General features: G+C 54.4%; 1 protein-coding gene across 2 annotated transcripts in view; it reads left to right on the forward strand.

The window, feature by feature from the left end:
* The window catches only part of LOC119291842 (MLO protein homolog 1), an 18,381-nt gene continuing 1,845 nt past the window's right edge, over positions 1-16,536 (forward strand). For both annotated transcript variants that reach the window (XM_037570647.1, XM_037570649.1), the window contains exons 1-5: positions 1-311; positions 458-742; positions 820-936; positions 1,032-1,092; positions 1,184-1,433. In XM_037570647.1, coding sequence (XP_037426544.1) covers positions 189-311; positions 458-742; positions 820-936; positions 1,032-1,092; positions 1,184-1,433 — 836 coding nt within the window. In that variant the 5' untranslated portion in view covers positions 1-188. The remainder of the gene's footprint in view (positions 312-457; positions 743-819; positions 937-1,031; positions 1,093-1,183; positions 1,434-16,536) is intronic.

Consider the following 16,536-nt stretch of genomic DNA (forward strand, 5'->3'; position numbering starts at 1 on the left):
ATCGCCATTCACACAGCCGAGAGAGTGAGGCAGTCGCACGACCTACGTAGCCTTCGCTTTTCCTTCCATTAATTTTGCTTTGCCCGCTCCGGCCCGGCACGTAGATAGCTCCTTCCTCCAGACGAGACGAGTGGTGCGTCTCGTTGATCGATCGAGGTGGTCGTTTGCCGAGGTTGAACGGCGGGCCAATGGCGGGGCCGGCGGGAGGGCGGGAGCTGCCGGACACGCCGACGTGGGCGGTGGCGCTCGTCTGTGCCGTCATGATACTCGTCTCCGTCGCCATGGAGCACGCCCTCCACAACCTCGGCCACGTACGTCCGGAGCTAATTGCTGTGCATTTTTCATGATAATTTCGTGTACCTGCTCATTTTTTAAGCTGCCTCAAATATTTTTACATAAAATTATTTAAATGCTGTTGATGATTTCGTGTACTTGCTCATTGCTGGCGTGCGCGCAGTGGTTCCACAAGCGGCACAAGAAGGCCATGGGGGAGGCGCTGGAGAAGATGAAGGCGGAGCTCATGCTGGTGGGCTTCATCTCCCTGCTCCTCACCGTGGCGCAGGACCCCATCTCCAAGATATGCATCTCCGTGGAGGCCGGCAGCAAGATGCTCCCGTGCAAGCTGCCCTCCGCTTACGCCGGCGACGGCAAGGAGAACCGCCGAAGGCTCCTCTGGCTCCAGGGCGAGACCCACCGCCGGTTCCTGGCCGCCCCGGCCGGAGAGGACGTCTGCGCCAAACAGGTGAGCATCTAGCGGCTAGTGAGCATGGTGATGAGTACCGAATTTCTTCTCTTGCTTGACATAATAAGTGTTTGCAGGGCAAGGTGGCGCTGATGTCGGCGGGGAGCATGCACCAGCTGCACATATTCATCTTCGTGCTCGCCGTCTTCCACGTCCTGTACAGCGTCGTCACCATGGCTCTCGGCCGTCTCAAAGTGAGCATCATATTCAAGCTGTTTGTCAGTACGTAATCCTTGGTTTCCATTGCAAAGCTGGCACTGATCCTAATCTATGCTGCGGCTTCCTCCAGATGAAGCAATGGAAGAAGTGGGAGTCGGAGACGGCCTCGCTGGAGTATCAGTTCGCCAATGGTCAGGATCTAGCTACTCTGCATTTTCTATCCGGAACCTGGTCATCACAGTGAACTGATATGTTGAACCGACTCCGACTGAACCCTCGCAGATCCATCGCGGAGCCGGTTGACGCACCAGACGACGTTCGTGAGGCGGCACCTGGGCCTGTCCAGCACCCCCGGCGTCAGATGGGTGGTGGCCTTCTTCAGGCAGTTCTTCGGGTCGGTCACCAAGGTGGACTACCTGACGCTGCGCCAGGGCTTCATCAACGCGCATCTCTCGCAGAAGAGCAGGTTCGACTTCCACAGGTACATAAAGAGGTCGCTGGAGGACGACTTCAAGGTCGTCGTCGGCATCAGGTACGTGTCATTCCTTTCTCTGCACATCCCATAGATATACAGATAAGATAGATTCTACATGCAGATATCGGGTGTGAGCTCAGCTCACACGTCCTTTCTGGATTTTTTTTTCGCGAATACGCAAAGCTTGCGTATCATTCATTAAAAGGGAGGGGAATAGAATTACAAAGAGGTAGGGTGAGGGCATTAGGGTACAGCGTACACAGGATAGGCGAGGACCCTAGTGCGAGCATGAGGGGAAGACGGGTGTGCTCAGCCCCGAGACATCACAAGATAGTTACGGCAATAGAGCGGCTAGTCCATTGGCCCCTGCCTTGGCCCAAGCACGAGCTTCCTCCTGGATGTCATGCAATAGTCTGGAGGTGGAGGGGGTGGTGCCATCAAAGACACAAGAGTTCCGGTGTTTCCAGATGAGCCATGCAGCTAAGATGATGATCGAGGCGGTGCCTTTCCGCAGCGCTGCCGGTGCCGCAGCTGTTGTGTCGTGCCACCAGTCCAAGAAGTGGACATCAGAGGTAGGGGCTAGGGCGTGATGGTGGCACCATGAAAAACAGTCATGCCAGACCTGGTGCGAGAATGGGCAGGCAACAAGGATGTGCTCCATAGTCTCCATCTCCTGATCGCATAGGACACAGGCGGCGTGGTGCGGGAGGCCATGTCTGGCCAGTCGAGCCGCCGTCCAGCACCTGTCTTGGAGAGCAAGCCAAGCGAAGAATTTCACCCGCAATGGCGCCCAGGACCGCCAGGTGAGCTTCCAGTGCGGAGCGCGCACGGAGCCGGCGAAGAGAGCCATGTAGCAAGATTTGGCGGTGTAGGTGCCGTTTTCGGTCCAGCGCCACAGAAGGCGGTCCGGCTGATCGATGGGCGTAAGGGGTTGCAGCCGGCGCCACAACTCGACGTACTCCACCGTTGCATGGGGCGTAAGGGCCGCCTGGATATGCCTGATCCAAGCACGACCGGCAAGGCCCTCAGCTACGGTACATGCCCGGCGACAACGTCGGGGCACGAGAGGGACGAGGTGCGGAGCAAAATCAGCGACGCATTGGCCATGGAGCCAACGGTCCTCCCAGAAGAGACATGAGCGGCCATCTCCGAGGCGCCAGAATGTGGATGCACGAAAGATGGCGTTGGCCTCCGGGTCGTTGGGAAGCGGTAGAAGAGCCCATGGGCGGGTGGTGTCGGTGCGTTGCAGCCACTGCCAGCGCGTGCGAAGCGCAATGCCGAAGCGGTGCAGGTCCAGGACACCCAGGCCGCCGTACTCGAGAGGTCGACATACCCGTTGCCAGTTGACAAGGCAATGGCCGCTGTTCGCGTCGCGGCGACCATGCCACACGAAGTCCCGTATGATACGGTTGATGCGTTTGAGCACGGGCTTGCAGATCACCATTGCCATGAGGATGTGGGTGGGCATCGCGGTGAGGATGTGGCGTACGAAGGCGAGCCGCTCACCCCTAGAGAGCATGGAGGCGCGCCACGAGGGGAATTTCTTGACCATGCGGTCTAGCAGTGGCTGTAGGACGAGCGACGGCACCTTGCGCACGGACAAGGGAAGCCCGAGGTATTGCAATGGGAATTGCGCCAGGGGGCAGGACAGCACGGTCACCACGTTGGTCGTGTCGTCTTCGGTGCAGTGAATGGGGGCAGCAGAAGACTTGATGAAGTTGGTGTGGAGCCTGGAGGCGTGGCCAAAGACCTGAAGAATGGCACGGATAGTAAGCAGCTGGTCCAGGCTCGGGTGGCAGAAGATGGCCACATCGTCGGCGTAGAGGGAGACGCAAGGGGCGTCGATGTTGGTGCTGAGCCTTCTGAGGAGCCCAGTCGTCATGGCATGAAGCATAAGAGAGTTCAGCACATCGATGACGAGGGTGAAGAGCATGGGGGACACGGGGTCACCCTGCCGAAGCCCTTTCTCGTGGCAAATGTGAGGGCCAGGGGCGCCGTTCAGGAGGACGCGGGTCGAAGCGGTAGCTAAGAGGATGGATATCCACTCGCACCAACGCCTCCCAAAGCCCAGATGGCGCATGACCTCAAGAAGGAAAGGCCAGGAGACTGCATCGAAAGCGCGGGCAATATCAAGCTTGAGGAGGACTCTGCTGGCTTTCGACCGATGCAAGTATCTCGCCGTTTGCTGCACAAGCATGAAGTTGTCGTGGATGCTTCTGCCGGAGATGAAGGTGTTGGAAATATGCCCTAGAGGCAATAATAAAAGCATTATTATTATATTTCCTTGTTCATGATAATTGTCTTTATTCATGCTATAATTGTGTTATCCGGAAATCGTAATACATGTGTGAATAACAGACACCAACATGTCCCTAGTGAGCCTCTAGTTGACTAGCTCGTTGATCAACAGATAGTCATGGTTTCCTGACTATGGACACTGGATGTCATTGATAACGAGATCACATCATTGGGAGAATGATGTGATGGACAAGACCCAATCCTAAACATAGCACAAGATTGTATAGTTCGTTTGCTAGAGTTTTCCAATGTCAAGTATCTTTTCCTTAGACCATGAGATCGTGTAACTCCCGGATACCGTAGGAGTGCTTTGGGTATGCCAAACGTCACAACGTAACTGGGTGACTATAAAGGTAGACTACGGGTATCTCCGAAAGTGTCTGTTGGGTGACATGGATCAAGACTGGGATTTGTCACTCCGTATGACGGAGAGGTATCACTGGGCCCACTCGGTAATGCATCATCATAATGAGCTCAGAGTGACCAAGTGTCTGGTCACGGGATCATGCATTACGGTACGAGTAAAGTGACTTGCCGGTAACAAGATTGAACGAGGTATTGGGATACCGACGATCGAGTCTCGGGCAAGTAACATATCGATAGACAAAGGGAATAGCGTACGGGGTTGATAGAATCCTCGACATCGTGGTTCATCCGATGAGATCATCGTGGAGCATGTGGGAGCCAACATGGGTATCCAGATCCCGCTGTTGTTTATTGACCGGAGAGTCGTCTCGGTCATGTCTGCTTGTCTCCCGAACCCGTAGGGTCTACACACTTAAGGTTCAGTTACGCTAGGGTTGTAAGGGATATGTATATGCAGTAACCCGAATGTTGTTCGGAGTCCCGGATGAGATCCCGGACGTCACGAGGAGTTCCGGAATGGTCCGGAGGTAAAGATTTATATATGGGAAGTCCTGTTTCGGGCATCGGGACAAGTTTCGGGGTTATCGGTATTGTACCGGGACCACCGGAAGGGTCCCGGGGGTCCACCGGGTGGGTCCACCTGTCCCGGGGGGCCACATGGCCTGTAGGGGGTGCGCCTTGGCCTACATGGGCCAAGGGCACCAGCCCCACATAGGCCCATGCGCCTAGGGTTTGAGGGGGAAAGAGTCCTAGGAGGGGAAGGCACCTCCTAGGTGCCTTGGGGGGGGGAGGGAAACCCCCCTTGGCCGCCGCACCCCCTAGGAGATTGGATCTCCTAGGGCCGGCCACCCCCCCCTTGGCCCTCCTATATATAGTGGGGGAGAGGAGGGACTTCATACCTGAACGCCTTGGCCTTTGGTTGCCTCCTTCTCCCTCCCCAACACCTCCTCCACCTCCATAGTGCTTAGCGAAGCTCTGCCGGAGTACTGCAGCTCCATCAACACCACGCCGTCGTGCTGCTGCTGGTGCCATCTCCCTCAACCTCTCCTCCCTCCCTTGCTGGATCAAGAAGGAGGAGACGTGGCTGTTCCGTACGTGTGTTGAACGCGGAGGTGCCGTCCGTTCGGCGCTGGTCATCAGTGATTTGGATCACGTCGAGTACGACTACATCATCACCGTTCTTTTGAACGCTTCCGCTCGCGATCTACAAAGGTATGTAGATGCATCTAATCACTCGTTGCTAGATGAACTCCTAGATGATCTTGGTGAAACTAGTAGGAAAATTTTTGTTTTCTGCAACGTTCTCCAACAATGGCATCATGAGCTAGGTCTATGCGTAGTTCTTCTTGCGCGAGTAGAACACAATTTGTTGTGGGCGTAGATTTGTCAACTTTCTTGCCGTTACTAGTCCTTTCTTGCTTCAGCGGTATTGTGGGATGAAGCGGCCCGGACCAACCTTACACGTACGCTTACGTGAGACCGGTTCCACCGACTAACATGCACTAGTTGCATAAGGTGGCTGGCGGGTGTCTGTCTCTCCTACTTTAGTTGGAGCGGAATCGATGAACAGGGTCCTTATGAAGGGTAAATAGAAGTTGACAAATCACGTTGTGGCTTTAACGTAGGTAAGAAAACGTTCTTGCTAGAACCCTAATTCAGCCACGTAAAACTTGCAACAACAATTAGAGGACTTCTAACTTGTTTTTGCAGCAAGTGGTTTGTGATATGATATGGCCAAAGTTGTGATGAATGATGAATGATCTATATGTGATGTATGAGATGTTCATGCTATTGTAATAGGAATCACGACTTGCATGTCGATGAGTATGACAACCGGCAGGAGCCATAGGAGTTGTCTTTATTCTTTTATATGACCTGCGTGTCATCAAGAAATGCCATGTAATTACTTTACTTTATTGCTAAACGCGTTAGCCATAGTAGTAGAAGTAATAGTTGGCGAGCAACTTCATGGAGACACGATGATGGAGATCATGATGATGGAGATCATGGTGTCAAGCCGGTGACAAGATGATCATGGAGCCCCAAGATGGAGATCAAAGGAGCTATGTGATATTGGCCATATCATGTCACGTTTATTATTTGATTGCATGTGATGTTTATCATGTTTTGCATCTTGTTTACTTAGAACGACGGTAGTAAATAAGATGATCCCTCACAATAAATTCAAGAAGTGTTCCCCCTAACTGTGCACCGTTGCGACAGTTCACTGTTTCAAAACACCACGTGATGATCGGGTGTTTTATTCAGACGTTCACATACAACGGGTGTAAGACAGATTTACACATGCAAACACTTAGGTTGACTTGACGAGCCTAGCATGTACAGACATGGCCTTGGAGCACAGAAGACCGAAAGGTCGAGCATGAGTCGTATAGAAGATACGATCAACATGAAGATGTTCGCCGATGTTGACTAGTCCGTCTCACGTGATGATCGGACACGGTCTAGTTTAACTTGGATCATGTAATACTTAGATGACTAGAGGGATGTCTAATCTAAGTGGGAGTTCACTAATAATTTGATTAGTTGAACTTAATTATCATGAACTTAGTCTAAAATCTTTGCAATATGTCTTGTAGATCAAAATGGCCAACGTAGTCCTCAACTTCAACGCGTTCCTAGAGAAAACTAAGCTGAAAGACGATGGCAGCAACTATACGGACTGGGTCCGGAACCTGAGGATCATCCTCATAGCTGCCAAGAAAGATTATGTCCTACAAGCACCGCTTGGTGACGCACCCGTTCTCCCTGCAGAACAAGATGTTATGAACGCTTGGCAGGCACGTTTCGATGACTACTCCCTCGTTCAGTGCGGCATGCTTTACAGCCTAGAGCCGGGGCTCCAAAAGCGTTTTGAGAGACATGGAGCATATGAGATGTTCGAAGAGCTGAAAATGGTTTTCCAAGCTCATGCCCGGGTCGAGAGATATGAAGTCTCCGACAAATTCTTCAGCTGTAAGATGGAGGAAAACAGTTCTGTCAGTGAGCACATACTCACTATGTCTGGGTTGCATAACCGCTTTACTCAGCTGGGAGTTAATCTCCCAGATGATGCGGTCATTGACAGGATCCTCCAGTCGCTTCCACCAAGCTACAAGAGCTTTGTGATGAACTTCAATATGCAGGGGATGGAAAAGACCATTCCTGAAGTATTTGCTATGCTGAAATCAGCAGAGGTAGAAGTCAGGAAGGAACATCAAGTGTTGATGGTCAATAAAACCACTAAGTTCAAGAAAGGCAAGGGTAAAAAGAACTTCAAGAAGGACGGCAAGGAGGTTGCCGCGCCCGGCAAGCAAGCTGCCGGGAAGAAGCCAAAGAATGGACCCAAGCCCGAGACTGAGTGCTTTTATTGCAAGGGAAGCGGTCACTGGAAGCGGAACTGCCCTAAGTACTTAGCGGATAAGAAGGCCGGCAAAACCAAAGGTATATGTGATATACATGTAATTGATGTGTACCTTACTAGTGCCCGTAGTGGCTCCTGGGTATTTGATACCGGTGCAGTTGCTCACATTTGTAACTCAAAGCAGGGGCTGCGGAATAAGCGGAAACTGGCAAAGGACGAGGTGACGATGCGCGTTGGGAATGGTTCCAAGGTCAATGTGATCGCCGTCGGCACGCTACCTCTGCATCTCCCTTCGGGATTAGTTTTAAACCTTAATAATTGTTATTTAGTGCCAGCTTTGAGCATGAACATTGTATCGGGATCTCGTTTAATTCGAGATGGCTACTCTTTTAAATCTGAGAATAATGGTTGTTCCATTTTTATGAGAGATATGTTTTATGGTCATGCTCCTATGGTGAATGGTTTATTCTTTATGAATCTCGAACGTGGTGCTACACATGTTCATAATGTGAGTACCAAAAGAAGTAAGGTTGATAATGATAGTCCCACATACTTGTGGCACTGCCGCCTTGGTCACATAGGTGTCAAACGCATGAAGAAGCTCCATGCTGATGGACTTTTAGAGTCTCTTGATTATGAATCATTTGACACGTGCGAACCATGCCTTATGGGTAAAATGACCAAGACTCCGTTCTCAGGAACAATGGAGCGAGCAACCGACTTATTGGAAATCATACATACTGATGTGTGCGGTCCGATGAGTGTTGAGGCTCGCGGTGGCTATCGTTATGTTCTCACCCTCACTGATGATTTAAGTAGGTATGGGTATATCTACTTAATGAAACACAAGTCTGAAACCTTTGAAAAGTTCAAGGAATTTCAGAGTGAGGTTGAAAATCAACGTGACAGGAAAATCAAGTTTCTACGATCAGATCGTGGAGGAGAATACTTGAGTCACGAGTTTGGGGCACACTTAAGAAAATGTAGAATAGTTTCACAACTCACGCCGCCTGGAACACCTCAGCGTAATGGTGTGTCCGAACGTCGTAATCGCACTCTGTTAGATATGGTGCGATCTATGATGTCTCTTACCGATTTACCGCTTTCTTTTTGGGGCTATGCTTTAGAGACTGCCGCATTCACCTTAAATAGGGCTCCGTCGAAATCCGTTGAGACGACACCGTATGAATTATGGTTTGGGAAGAAACCTAAGCTGTCGTTTCTAAAAGTTTGGGGATGCGATGCTTATGTCAAGAAACTTCAACCTGAAAAGCTCGAACCCAAGTCAGAAAAATGCGTCTTCATAGGATACCCAAAAGAAACTATTGGGTACACCTTCTACCTCAGATCCGAAGGCAAGATCTTTGTTGCCAAGAATGGGTCCTTTCTGGAGAAAGAGTTTCTCTCGAAAGAAGTAAGTGGGAGGAAAGTAGAGCTTGATGAAGTATTACCTCTTGAACCGGAAAATGGCGCAACTCAAGAAAATGTTCCTGAGGTGCCTGCACCGACTAGAGAGGAAGTTAATGAAAATGATAAAGATACTTCTGATCAAGCCCCTACTGAAATTCGAAGGTCCACAAGGACACGTTCCGCACCAGAGTGGTACGGCAACCCTGTCTTGGAAATCATGCTGTTAGACAATGGTGAACCTTCGAACTATGAAGAAGCGATGGCGGGCCCGGATTCCGACAAATGGCTGGAAGCCATGAAATCCGAGATAGGATCCATGTATGAAAACAAAGTATGGACTTTGACTGACTTGCCCGTTGAGCGGCGAGCCATAGAAAATAAATGGATCTTTAAGAGGAAGACAGACGCGGATGGTAATGTGACCATCTATAAAGCTCGGCTTGTCGCTAAGGGTTATCGACAAGTTCAAGGGGTTGACTACGATGAGACTTTCTCACCGGTAGCGAAGCTGAAGTCCGTCCGAATCATGTTAGCAATTGCCGCATTCTATGATTACGAAATATGGCAAATGGACATCAAAACGGCATTCCTTAATGGTTTCCTTAAGGAAGAATTGTATATGATGCAGCCGGAAGGTTTTGTCGATCCTAAGAATGCTGACAAAGTGTGCAAGCTCCAACGCTCGATTTATGGGCTGGTGCAAGCATCTCGGAGTTGGAACATTCGCTTTGATGAGATGATCAAAGCGTTTGGGTTTACACAGACTTATGGAGAAGCCCGCGTTTACAAGAAAGTGAGTGGGAGCTCTGTAGCATTTCTCATATTATATGTAGATGACATACTTTTGATGGGAAATGATATAGAACTCTTGGACAGCATCAAGGCCTACTTGAATAAAAGTTTTTCAATGAAGGACCTTGGAGAAGCTGCTTATATATTAGGCATCAAAATCTATAGAGATAGATCGAGACGCCTCATAGGTCTTTCACAAAGCACATACCTTGATAAGATATTGAAGAAGTTCAATATGGATCAATCCAAGAAGGGGTTCTTGCCTGTGTTGCAAGGTATGAAATTGAGCTCAGCTCAATGTCCGACCACGGCAGAAGATATAGAAGAGATGAGCGTCATCCCCTATGCCTCAGCCATAGGTTCTATTATGTATGCCATGCTGTGTACCGGACCTGATGTAAACCTTGCCGTAAGTTTGGTAGGAAGGTACCAAAGTAATCCCGGCAAGGAACACTGGACAGCGGTCAAGAATATCCTGAAGTACCTGAAAAGGACTAAGGAAATGTTTCTCGTTTATGGATGTGACGAAGAGCTCGTCGTAAAGGGTTACGTCGACGCTAGCTTCGACACAGATCTGGATGACTCTAAGTCACAAACCGGATACATGTATATTTTGAATGGTGGGGCAGTAAGCTGGTGCAGTTGCAAGCAAAGCGTCGTGGCGGGATCTACATGTGAAGCGGAGTACATGGCAGCCTCGGAGGCAGCACATGAAGCAATATGGGTGAAGGAGTTCATCACCGACCTAGGAGTCATACCCAATGCGTCGGGGCTGATCAAGCTCTTCTGTGACAACACTGGAGCTATTGCACTTGCCAAGGAGCCCAGGTTTCACAAGAAGACAAGGCACATCAAGCGTCGCTTCAACTCCATTCGTGAAAATGTTCAAGATGGAGACATAGAGATTTGTAAAGTACATACGGACCTGAATGTAGCAGATCCGTTGACTAAACCTCTCCCTAGAGCAAAACATGATCAACACCAGAATTCCATGGGTGTTCGATTCATCACAATGTAACTAGATTATTGACTCTAGTGCAAGTGGGAGACTGTTGGAAATATGCCCTAGAGGCAATAATAAAAGCATTATTATTATATTTCCTTGTTCATGATAGTTGTCTTTATTCATGCTATAATTGTGTTATCCGGAAATCGTAATACATGTGTGAATAACAGACACCGACATGTCCCTAGTGAGCCTCTAGTTGACTAGCTCGTTGATCAACAGATAGTCATGGTTTCCTGACTATGGACACTGGATGTCATTGATAACGAGATCACATCATTAGGAGAATGATGTGATGGACAAGACCCAATCCTAAACATAGCACAAGATCGTATAGTTCGTTTGCTAGAGTTTTCCAATGTCAAGTATATTTTCCTTAGACCATGAGATCGTGTAACTCCCGGATACCGTAGGAGTGCTTTGGGTATGCCAAACGTCACAACGTAACTGGGTGACTATAAAGGTAGACTACGGGTATCTCCGAAAGTGTCTGTTGGGTGACATGGATCAAGACTGGGATTTGTCACTCCGTATGACGGAGAGGTATCACTGGGCCCACTCGGTAATGCATCATCATAATGAGCTCAGAGTGACCAAGTGTCTGGTCACGGGATCATGCATTACGGTACGAGTAAAGTGACTTGCCGGTAACGAGATTGAACGAGGTATTGGGATACCGACGATCGAGTCTCGGGCAAGTAACATATCGATAGACAAAGGGAATAGCGTACGGGGTTGATAGAATCCTCGACATCGTGGTTCATCCGATGAGATCATCGTGGAGCATGTGGGAGCCAACATGGGTATCCAGATCCCGCTGTTGGTTATTGACCGGAGAGTCGTCTCGGTCATGTCTGCTTGTCTCCCGAACCCGTAGGGTCTACACACTTAAGGTTCAGTTACGCTAGGGTTGTAAGGGATATGTATATGCAGTAACCCGAATGTTGTTCGGAGTCCCGGATGAGATCCCGGACGTCACGAGGAGTTCCGGAATGGTCCGGAGGTAAAGATTTATATATGGGAAGTCCTGTTTTGGGCATCGGGACAAGTTTCAGGGTTATCGGTATTGTACCGGGACCACCGGAAGGGTCCCGGGGGTCCACCGGGTGGGTCCACCTGTCCCGGGGGGGCACATGGGCTGTAGGGGGTGCGCCTTGGCCTACATGGGCCAAGGGCACCAGCCCCACATAGGCCCATGCGCCTAGGGTTTGAGGGGGAAAGAGTCCTAGGAGGGGAAGGCACCTCCTAGGTGCCTTGGGGGGGAGGGAAACCCCCCTTGGCCGCCGCACCCCCTAGGAGATTGGATCTCCTAGGGCCGGCCACCCCCCCTTGGCCCTCCTATATATAGTGGGGGAGAGGAGGGACTTCATACCTGAACGCCTTGGCCTTTGGTTGCCTCCTTCTCCCTCCCCAACACCTCCTCCACCTCCATAGTGCTTAGCGAAGCTCTGCCGGAGTACTGCAGCTCCATCAACACCACGCCGTCATGCTGCTGCTGGTGCCATCTCCCTCAACCTCTCCTCCCTCCCTTGCTGGATCAAGAAGGAGGAGACGTGGCTGTTCCGTACGTGTGTTGAACGCGGAGGTGCCGTCCGTTCGGCGCTGGTCATCGGTGATTTGGATCACATCGAGTACGACTACATCATCACCGTTCTTTTGAACGCTTCCGCTCGCGATCTACAAAGGTATGTAGATGCATCTAATCACTCGTTGCTAGATGAACTCCTAGATGATCTTGGTGAAACGAGTAGGAAATTTTTTGTTTTCTGCAACGTTCTCCAACAGAAGGCGCTCTGGCTAGGGGAGACAAGCTCGTTGAGCCGCGGGGCGAGCCGGAGGGAGAGGACCTTCGCGACAAGCTTAGCCACGAGGTGAATGTGGCTGATCGGCCGGTAGTCGCCAAGGGAGCTGGCGTCCGCGCGCTTGGGAAGGAGCGTGACGAAGGGCTCGTTAAGGCACTGGAAACCTCTGCCGTCCATGCAGTAGAGCTTGGCGAACGCGTCCATGAAGTCGTCCTTCACAACCGCCCAGCAGGAACGAAGGAACTCGGCCGCGAAGCCGTCAGGACCAGGAGCCTTGCCGGTTGGCAGCTTCTTCACGGCGCTCCAAACTTCATCCTCGGTGAACGGCTGATCCAGGGACGACAGGTCGAAGACTCGAGGGTCAATGACATCAAGGTTCAGCGTGTATGCGCGCGCGTCCGCGGAGCCGACGATAGTCGCGAAGTGATGGAAGGCCGCCTCCGCCAAGTTCCGATCCCCCGAGATAGTGGACTCGCCACATCTGAGGGAAAGAATGCGCGTGCGCTGCGAGCGATGGGCGGCCTGGACTCGCAAGAAGACGGAGGACGCTTCACCGTCACGTAACCAGGCCAGTCTCACCCGTTGCCTTAGGATGGACCGCTCCAAGGATGCCAGGCCCAAATACGCATGCTTGAGGCGCCGACGCAGCCAGGATTCCTGGCTGGAGAGAGGCCTACAGTCCTGCGCCGCATCAAACCGAGCAATGAGCTCGCGAGCGACCATGAGCTGTAGGGAGACGTTGCCGATAGTCTTAGCACTCCAGCTTTGCAAGCGTCCAGCTGTGAACCGCAGGCGGTCGAAGATCCGGCGGAACGGGTCGGGGTCGGGGGGGGGGAGTTGGTCCAAGCGTCGGAGACCACTTGCGTGAACCCAGACAACTGCGGCCAGAACTTCTCGAAGTGGAAGCGGCGCGAACCCGAAGATCGCTGGGTGCAGTCGAGCATGAGAGGGCAATGGTCAGAGGCCGCGGAGGTTAGGCATCGAAGAAGGCAGGTCGGGAAGGCAGTCTCCCAGGAGGTGGTGCATAGGACTCTGTCGATCCGGACCAAAGTGGGGTTCTCGCGCTCATTGGACCAGGTGTACCGCCTACCGTGCATGTACATATCCCTGAGCTCTAAGTCGGCCATGAAACGTCGGAAGCGCCGCATGAGACGTAGATTTAGACGAGAGTTATTCTTGTCGGCGGCCGCGGCTATGAGATTAAAGTCGCCACCAAGGATCCATGGGCCGGTATGAGTGGCACGCATGTCGCGTAGATCTTGCAGGAAGGCCATCTTGTCGGCCTCGCTCTGTGGCCCGTATACGCCCGTGAGCCAGAAAGGATGCTCGCCAGAAGGAGAAGAGACCACCGCGGAAATGTGTTGAGCGCCGAGGGTCGGGTTGGAAATGGCCAGCTCCGAAGATCGCCAGGCCAGGAGGATTCCGCCACAAGTGCCGATCGCGGGCAAGGAGTAGAAGGCGTCGAAGGATGGGCCCAGGGTTTCGGAGACCAGGAGAGCGGAGATATCGTCGAGCTTGGTCTCTTGGAGGCAGGCGATCGTTGGCAGGTCCGAGGAGACGACACTACGGACGGCCGCACGCTTAGCGCCGGAGTTGAGGCCACGCACGTTCCAAAACATAATCTTAGGTTTACAATCCATGAAAGGAATGTTGCCCGAGCAAGCAGGGAGCATGGAGAGGCAGAGCCTAAGCCGCCAGAACGGTAGGCGAGGAGGGCGGGGCCGAGGCGACGACCTCTAGCGGCACGTCCCAACCATAGAATTCCGCGAAGGTGCGAATGACATCCGGGGCGAGCGGCTCCTCGAAAAGCCTGGCGTAGCGAGCAAGGGCAACTGCGTCAACAGGCTCGTCCTGCTTCAGAAGCCCCAGGCGCAGCAAAAGGACTCTCTTGGCCTTCATCTCCGAGTCTAGGCCTCGGTCAGCTTTCGCGATGCGGCCGCTCCTGCGGGGGGTGAAGTTCGGCGGGACCTCCCGATGGCGGCGCTTAGGCGTCGAGCGGAGGAGGGGAGTCGCGTCTTGCTGGACGGATCGGATGAACTCCTGAATGGCGCCCTGAGAGGAAGCTGGGGTGGCGGAGGCATCGTCCGGGACGTGGGCAGCATCGTGCATGGGCTGCATGGGCTGTGCCACAAGCGAGGCTCCAAGTGGCGCAAGGGGGGTGGGCTGCACGGGCTGACCAGCGTCCAGGCTGCCAAGTGGCGCGGGGGAAGCGGAGGGCGAATCACTCCCGGAGTTGCAAGAGGGGCCCGCCTCGCCAGGCGGTTGAGTGGTGGGGCCGCCCCAGCTGACCGCGGGGATCGAGGCCGACCCCGGACCCACAGCGAGGGCGACGGACGGGGGCGCAGTAGGCGAGGCGCAAAAAGTCGGAAGAATCTCTGCCCGCCGCGGGGTGGCATGCGGAAGCATGGGTGGCAGGACGACAACTGATGGGGCCGCGACAGAAATCTCCGCGGAGGGGGGCGCAGATTGGGGATCAGGGGCAGGCACGCAACAAACGCAGGGCTCGCGCGAACCCCCAGAGGCCAGCACGGGCGGCCCAGCAACCGCAGAGGGGGCGGGTGACCGTTGTGGCGGGGCCACAGGGGAGGGAGCGGCCAACGGGGAGCCAGGCGAGCCAGACGACCGGTTAACAGGACGCGGCACGCCAGCAGCCCGCAGAGGCGGGAACGTCACGCGACAGGAGACAGGCGGGCCCACCCTTCCGGAAAGCGCGGAGGGGTGGGGCCCGAGGAGGCCAGCCCAAGAGCGAGCGGGCGGCCGGGCGTGACGGCGAGAGCGATATCGGCGGGCACCGCCGTTGCCCCTGCGGCCGGACGGAGCAGCCCCGGGGCGCGACGGGAACTCATGGCGCCGCGGGTACTGAGGCGGAACGGGCGGCGAATGGGGCTCCAGCATTCCGTCGCCATCGGGGGCCGGGGACGGAGAGCGCGCCACCGGCAGGCGATAGTCCTCCGAGCTGGAGACGTGGATGGAGACTGAAAAGCGTAGGAGCGGGCGTCCAAAGTGGAACACCAAGTTGGGGTCGGCATCCGCCAGGGCGTCGTCCGGCACCGGCAGGAGGAGCTCGGAGAGGCGCGGAATGGCGTCGGGGTTGAGGGTCCAGGCAGAGAGGCGGAAGACACACATATCCGCCAAGGTCTCTGACGCCGGCGCGAGGTCGACAACGTCGCAGAACGGCGAGAGGAGCGTCTCGGCGGAAGCCCGGCACCAGGCGTGGTCCGGGATGCCCACCATGTCGATGTTGACGAGGAAACGCGCTGTCACCGGCTCGCCGCCGGCCAGGCGGCTCCAAGGATGGATCAGCAGGCGGAAGCGACCGGCCCGAGTGTTTCCAGCGGCAACCCGCGCACGGTCGGCCGCGGAGCGGAAGCGGAGGAGAAACTCTCCGTCGCAGCGCGGATGCACGGACAGCGCGCCGTCGGCCAGCTGGAAGCGCTCCTGAAGGAAGGCCAGGATCTCGGGGCCGAGAATGCCGGTCCGCGCGCCCGCCACCGTGGCCACGAGGGCGCGCTGCTCCAGGGCCAGCTCTGCGGCCACCAACGCCGGAGAACGCGGCAGGTAGCAGACCGCAGCAGCCGGCCGCAGCGACGGGTGGCCCGACATTGAGGAGACGGGAGATGCCGAGGAGGCGGTCGAGGCAGCCGGAGCAGGAGGGGAGGGCAAGGAGGAAGGCAGCGACCCGGAGGCCGTCGGTGCCGCCGTCAGGGAGCGGGGTGATCCAGCGGGAGTAGAAGCGCCGCTGGCCGTCGGAGTGGTGGAGCCGGACCTGGAGGACGCAGGTCCAGCGCATGCAGCCACTGTGTCACGACGACGCTTGAGCGGCGGGGCATCGGAGGAAGAGGCAGGAGAGCGCGGCGGACGCAGTTCCGGGCGATGTGCCCGAAGAAGCGGCATCGCCGGCACCGGACGTCGCGGCGGCACTCGGAGTGGCGGTGGTCTGGGGCAGGATCCAGGCACCTGGGGCACTCGCCGGGGGGGCGCGGACGCGGGTCAGGCCGACGGGGCCGGGGGCGACGGCGAGTCCGAGCCAGCCTCCGTTTGGCGGAACGAGGCATCTCCCAGCCGCCATCGGCAGGCGGGGAGGCAGCACGGCTGACCCGGCCAACCTCGGAGCGCAGACCC

Source organism: Triticum dicoccoides, chromosome 4B (assembly GCF_002162155.2).
Source record: "Triticum dicoccoides isolate Atlit2015 ecotype Zavitan chromosome 4B, WEW_v2.0, whole genome shotgun sequence".
NCBI classification, from domain to species: domain Eukaryota; kingdom Viridiplantae; phylum Streptophyta; class Magnoliopsida; order Poales; family Poaceae; genus Triticum; species Triticum dicoccoides.